The following is a 6,291-nucleotide window of genomic DNA, read 5'->3' as shown; positions in this document are numbered from 1 at the left end:
TGTTATGGAAAGTGTTTCTTTTAAAACAAAAGAAAAAAGAAGGAATTGTTAAGACATACAGATGCAGCTCCCAGGCAGGGTCAAGAAAGGCCTGGTGACAGATTCAAGTAGGGGCTGGAATGCCACCCTGGAGAAGAAAATGTTTTCTCACTTGGCCTTAAGCTATGTTCTGCTATGTCCTGTTTCTCTGGAAGTGGTTCTAATGCTCTCTAGGTAATGGTGAGTACATTTTGATTATAATAAGGGAGGTGACTTGTTTTATGAATATTTTGAGAAGAAGCCTTTGTTTATCCGTATTTCTTTGTTTAGTCTTCCCTCAGTTGTTCCTGGTATCCTGGGAATAATGATCTTATGGTATCTTGACAAAATGAAAATTGTAGTTATTCATATTCCCAGGTATATAGGGATTAATAAAGCTTGCAACTGTGTGTAGTTGCTTCTGCCTTTGCTGTGCTCCCCCTTGTCCTGGAGGTATACTGTACCCAGGGCCCCCAATTCACTAGACATTGACAATGGGTCACCCCACAAAACACAGAAGCATCTAACTTAGTAAAAAACGGATATTTTATTGAATGCACACACTAACACTGATTGATCACATCCATGTAACTACTGAAGCTTTTTCTGCTCTCTGTAGCGGTGATGTCAAAATCTTACTGAAAACCATGCACACCTGGTTTAGGTTGTATTAAAGTAGCCCACGATTTCAGTGTTCCCTGCAAGGTGCCATGGGACAGCAGTAGCATGAGTCTGCATGCACCTCGACAGTTTTCACTAGGGACTACACACACACACACACACACACACACACACACACACACACACACACACGCTTTACTGACATGGTGCACATTCTTTGCACACAAGAAAGAAAGTGAGCAGTAATGAAAACACAACAATAATGGAATTGATGGAGGGAGTTGTGGGGAAGCTGGGGCTTAGAGTTACTTAAAGGCCCTGTGCAGGCTCTCCTTCTGTTGGAGGAGAAACTTCAAGTGCAATGTGGTTCTTTATTTTCTTTCTCTAAAGCACAGAGGGCTAGGGTGGATCACAGGGCTTTGAGCATGTTCGGCAAGTACAGTCACACTGAATTAAATCCTAGGACAGGAACCCTATTAATCTTCTACAAAGTTACAGAGCAGCCTGGATGAAGACTCTCAGCTGAAAAGTTGGACATCTCAAGACAGGCACTGACAATGGCTGACAGACTTGACTGAAGACTGGAAATGTTTTGCAATCTCATAGGAAAAGAAGGCCCCTCATACCACATTGTACTTTAAGGACAGTTTATTCAGGTTAGGATGACATGAACTATTGTCTCAGGTCACAGATGTCAGCACAAAGTATCCAAGGTATTGTATGCCAATGGTAGCATCAACAGAACAAAGCACACAGTGTCATGAAGACATAAATTATGAGTTTGTGTAGCAAGACCCAGGCCTCTTCCAGGGTCTTAGATAGTAACTGAGAACCTCAAATATGGTAGTGATGTGATAGTGTGGGGTGGATCTAGTTACAACTAGTTTCTATTGTGACACAGATGACTCTTTTTGTGTCATGGTCAGCTTATAATGAATGACTAGACCTAAGCATGAGAATAACCAAATACTACATTGCTTCCCTAGCTGCTGAGCTTTTAAAAGCCCTGGGGTGACAGCAAGCTTTTGTGGGCATTCTGGATTATTCCTTCTGTACTTTAACTCTCTGAGTCAACTGCACTTTCAGTAAGTTAGTTCAATTCCATAAATTGGAAATCTGTCACCTGGAAAATACAATCTCAATACGTTCCCAGATTGGCCATGGAAAAGGGTAGCTTGAACTGTCCCACCTAGGTTCTGGGCTTCCACAGGCCTGCTCTCCAACAGAAACATGTGTTCACAGCTGTAGGCTGCATTCACTATGGATGCTCTTGAAGTTCCTGCCTAAACTGCTTAGATTAAAATAATTTTCATGCTAACAATCAAAACAATCATTATGCCAATCTGCCCAACAGGAAGCTAATTTCTATTCTGTATTTTGTCAGATGTGCAGAATACATATGGTCATCATTGATAATATGTGAAAGATCTGCTCTAATATGGACACTAAGTGGTGCTGGAGGATGATCCTGACCCACAATGAGCAGTGGGAACACCAGAGCCCTGTAGGGATGGCTGGCAAGCTAACACATTGAGCATGCACAGCTCAGTAAATTTCCTGTGAATACACATCTCCTGAGATCTCTCTATTTGATTGGAGGTGATCCTGTCCACCTAATACAGTACATGATGTGGAAGGACAAAAGCACCTGCAGGAGCTGTGGTGATGACTCACAGGATAGAGCATCTGCTGCTCTCTCAGAAGAACCACATGGACCCTAACAATTGGGTAAAGCATGTCAGTGATTACTTCATAAAGTGTGTCCGAGAAACAGCCACATTATCCACACAAAAGACACTGTCACACTGGGTACCCCTCGGTGACTTTGAATTCACTTATTATCCCAGGATCCATGGAACATGCAGAGATCCATCTCCACCTGTCAGTTCTAAGTCCACAGGAGGGGACAGAACCCTTGAATAAGAATGATGGTCTTAAGAGTCAAGAGATAGAATTCAATTGTTATTCATAAGGAATTCATTTTTACAACAAAACAGGATTAAAACGAATAAATTAAAATATTAAAAATTTTTGAAAAGATAAAAACAGTAACAAGAACATATAAATATGAAACAACAAAAAGAAAATTTCAATTAAAATCATAACAAAAATATTTCTAAACAGCACATTCTTAACGAACATTTAGAAGCACAGATGTATTCCTGTTTCTCCTCTTGCACACATAATGAAAGGAGGGCCCCCAAGTTGTCTCTCAAGTGCTGTTTTCTGAGAAGAAAGTAAGACCTCAATCAGTCAGGCTGGCTTAGTGTTATATAAATTTAGGGTCTCTAAGCAATGACAAATTAACTCTGAGGAAGAATACTCATCCAAAAATTTTGTTGCCATTCAGGATGTTTGTCATCAGGGACTCCTGAGAAAGCAACTTATTCTTCAGGAAGCTCTCTTACTGGTGTGTGTACAATTCCAGCTCTCTTGCACTTTCTGAGACCTGGGAGAGGAAGGCAGTTTTTCAGACACTGATATGGTGGTGAAATGCAAGGCAGCTGTCAGAAGGCTGCCTTCTACCACCTCAGTTCTATTGGACAGTCGACATGGACCTTTTAACTGATATCATTGTTGCTAACTCTTTGGGAAGGGCAAAATCTCCAGAGAGCCTCAAAGTAATGTGGGCTGCCAATCTGGGACCCAGACTTATACCAGTGCAAACCAAGAACAGGGCAATGGGAAGAGACCTCATTGGGTTGCCGGAAGAAAGGAGATGTCCATATGTCACCAAGGTTAAAGCCAATGACAAGTACTAATTTGACATTTGCGCTTTGTTCTTATCCCGCAAAAGTGCTTCCTACACAAGAAGTCACATGACCACAGAGTGTTATTTGTTAAAGAACCAAGAACTTGTTCAAAACTCTACATAGCATCCAATCTATCACATGGATATGCAATAATGAGGTATGTTATTAATCTGTCACCATTTCTATACTGCAGCTTCAAAAAGAGCAGACAAATATATTTGCAAAATAATTCAGTTTCTGAAAAGTGGTTGGCTTCCCAGAATACTTGTGCATAGGCAGAGCAATGAACAATTCCATTACATGAGGTGGTTGGCTGGTTGTGAGTGTAAATTAGAAAGGTGGTAGGAGAGAGCAAAGATGTATCAAATTGGCAAACATTATCAGATATTTTTAAGCTAACACAGCTGCTCATCCCTGCCAGATGACGCTGGGTCTGGACGTTGCTGGTCTTTATCTTTCTTGTTGAAGTCAACCAAATATTTCTGGTTCAGTGCACAATCAAGATGCACCTCCTTGCTCTCGTGCTTCAGTGGGACCAATTTCTTCCTACATGTGTTCTCCATCAGGAGCTGGCTGAGCAGGTTTCTGGAAATACAGTCTGCATAGTAAGATCATGCTGCCCCTTTCTCCCATTCCCACTCCCGAGTGCCACTAACTCCACCAGGACCCAGATACCCATGAAGACTTAATAGAATTCATTTCGATACATATAAGGCTGCTGCACAAACCACAAAGAGTAAATTCCGGGAAGAATAAATTGTATGTTTTGCCTGAGCACACATTAGTGTCCGCATCTCTCAAAAAGAACATGGATATACAACTATGCATGAAAGCCCAATGCAGGGGGGCAACATCAATTAGTAGTGGGCCAACACCCTCAAAGGAGGTCAGTAGAACCAAGAGAAGGTCATGCTAACCATGTGGTCCACACACTGAGTTTTGTAAAACCTGGTATGACACCATAGGTCCAGGTCAGCCTAATAACCTGCTGACTTCAATCAGTGCTGTTCTATCTAGAGCCTTCTGAAGATGCCTAGACAATCCTGGGATGAGTAACAGTCTTTTATGGAACTGAAAACTGAGTCCTAATGACCCTGGCACACTGATGTGCAAACAGCACAAGAGATAGAACCAGAGCTGAAGACTGTCCAATCCAGAACAAAGAAGTCATAAATGGCCATTCCACAGGTGACAGCCTTTCTGACCAGGACTTGCCTAGAGAAGGTCATCTCCATCTTCAGCTCATGGTTGTTCTCATGGATCTCAGTGTTCTCCATCTCTAAGTTGTGCAGAATTGACATGACCGCCTCCTCCATTCTCTCCAGGTCTTCATAATATGGATTTGGCCTGAAGTGTGGCCTGGCCCCAAATGATAGAATCCAATGAACATCGGCATTTAGGAATATATGAACTCAGGGTGGGTCCTGTACTACACCAGCCCTGGAAGGACACCTTCTGAATTGTACATATTGGGATCTTCTTCAGCTTCAGAAACTTGTTTTTGTTTGTCCAGGACACCAGAATCTCAGCATCCAGATGGAGGGCTCCCTGGCTCCCTTTGTTCAATCAAGAGGAAATCTGAAGTCAAGCCAGTTAAGCTATCAAGAGCCTAGGCCACACCTCTCCATGCTCCCCCACCCAACACAGCCAGAAACCGGTGATTTCTTTTCTCCTGTTTTGATAACAGACCTTATATCAACACAAAATTAAAATCTGCACAAGGAATTCAAATAAACAGACAATCGTGGTCACATAGGCAAAGAACTCTGCTGTTGACAGTGGGGCTCCCAGAACAAAGCATTCACATGACCATGAAAGTGTTACAGGTAAATACTCAGGCCAAGACATAGACCCCTAGATTCCAAGTGTGGAGGGAAATATAAACATATAAAAGTTGTCCATATGCATTTGGATGTATGCACATACAGACTCACAGACTGAGAAATACCCACAAAAAAGAGAAATGTAAAAACAGACTCAGAGAAAGAGAAAGAGAAATATGGAAACAGAGGGTACTGTGAAAACCAGGAGAAATGCATCCACCATTGCTGTCTCAGAGGGCAAGACACACAGAAAATAACAAACAGGCCTGAACCTTAGACCTTCTAGACAAGCATTGAGATGAACAGTTTGGGACCAGGCCCCTCAGGCTGCTGCCTGGATCTTCCAGCACTCAGTCCCCTGCCTAGCAAGTACAGAGACTCACCATAAACTCACTGCAATTACAATCTTGCAAAGCCACCATCCGTCAAGGGCTTTGCAAACGCACACTAGACACTCACTTTCCCTGACTTTATCCCCGAATTCTTCATTCAGACCACAAGTTCTGCTTTTCAATAAATGGAAGCAGATGAGTCCATTTTCCATCTCGCTCCTCAGGAAGGGTCAGATTCTGAATCTCCTCTATATGGGAGGTGAGGTTTAGCACAGGGTGGTTAGGGAGGCCCAGCTTTCTAGAACCAAAACCTTAATAGGATAAGATGAAGGTGACCTTGCAGTCCCAGGAATGAAACAAGAGCATTTGGAGCGATTCATACCTGTTCTTCATGGATCTCTCTGTCAGAAACCTCAGGCGATCTCTCAGGTCATTTCTCTCCTTGGTAATGAGCTGCAGCTCTTTAATCAGCCTCTCTTTTTCCTTCTTGGCCTGATTCTCGCTTGGGGCAGTTTCAGGGGAAGATGTTTCTCTCCCAGCATCTGTAGGTAGAAGAACACAAGTGAACCTGCATGGGGAGAATGCATAGAGTGTACATAGACCACAGTGAGGCCTAAACAGGAGAACAAGCCTGGAACCCAGTGTCATTGCTAGGCGATTGGTCTATCCTTAAGAGGCATCCTCAGTGGATCTCAGTTCTCCCACTACTCTATAGAGACCAAGAGATGTAAGCAGCCAGGTGTT

At 42.8% G+C, this 6,291-nt stretch overlaps 2 protein-coding genes across 5 annotated transcripts in view; both read right to left on the bottom strand.

Annotated features, from left to right (window-relative positions):
- The window catches only part of LOC147998898 (disks large homolog 5-like), a 72,463-nt gene that overhangs the window by 65,158 nt on the left and 1,014 nt on the right, over positions 1-6,291 (bottom strand). The window contains exon 1 of one of the 3 annotated variants that reach the window (XM_087595782.1): positions 4,845-4,972. The exons of 1 other annotated variant lie outside the window; for it this stretch is intronic. Coding sequence is in view for 1 of the 2 variants with exons in the window: in XM_087595781.1 (XP_087451907.1) it covers positions 4,859-4,860 (2 nt within the window). In the remaining variant the exon portion in view is untranslated. Of the gene's footprint in view, positions 1-4,844; positions 4,973-6,291 lie in introns of those variants that run through there. One more of the 3 variants, XM_087595781.1, reaches the window with a different exon arrangement.
- Positions 2,983-6,291, bottom strand: part of Speer4cl5 (spermatogenesis associated glutamate (E)-rich protein 4C like 5) — a 39,847-nt gene continuing 36,538 nt past the window's right edge. For both annotated transcript variants that reach the window (NM_001394752.2, NM_001394753.2), the window contains 1 exon segment: positions 2,983-3,088. In NM_001394752.2, the coding sequence (NP_001381681.2) occupies positions 3,024-3,088 (65 nt within the window). In that variant the 3' untranslated portion in view covers positions 2,983-3,023.

This window comes from Rattus norvegicus, chromosome 19 (assembly GCF_021556685.1).
Source record: "Rattus norvegicus strain SHRSP/BbbUtx chromosome 19, alternate assembly SHRSP_T2T, whole genome shotgun sequence".
Classification (NCBI taxonomy): Eukaryota; Metazoa; Chordata; class Mammalia; order Rodentia; family Muridae; genus Rattus; species Rattus norvegicus.
This window is presented reverse-complemented; position numbering and strand designations above follow the sequence as displayed.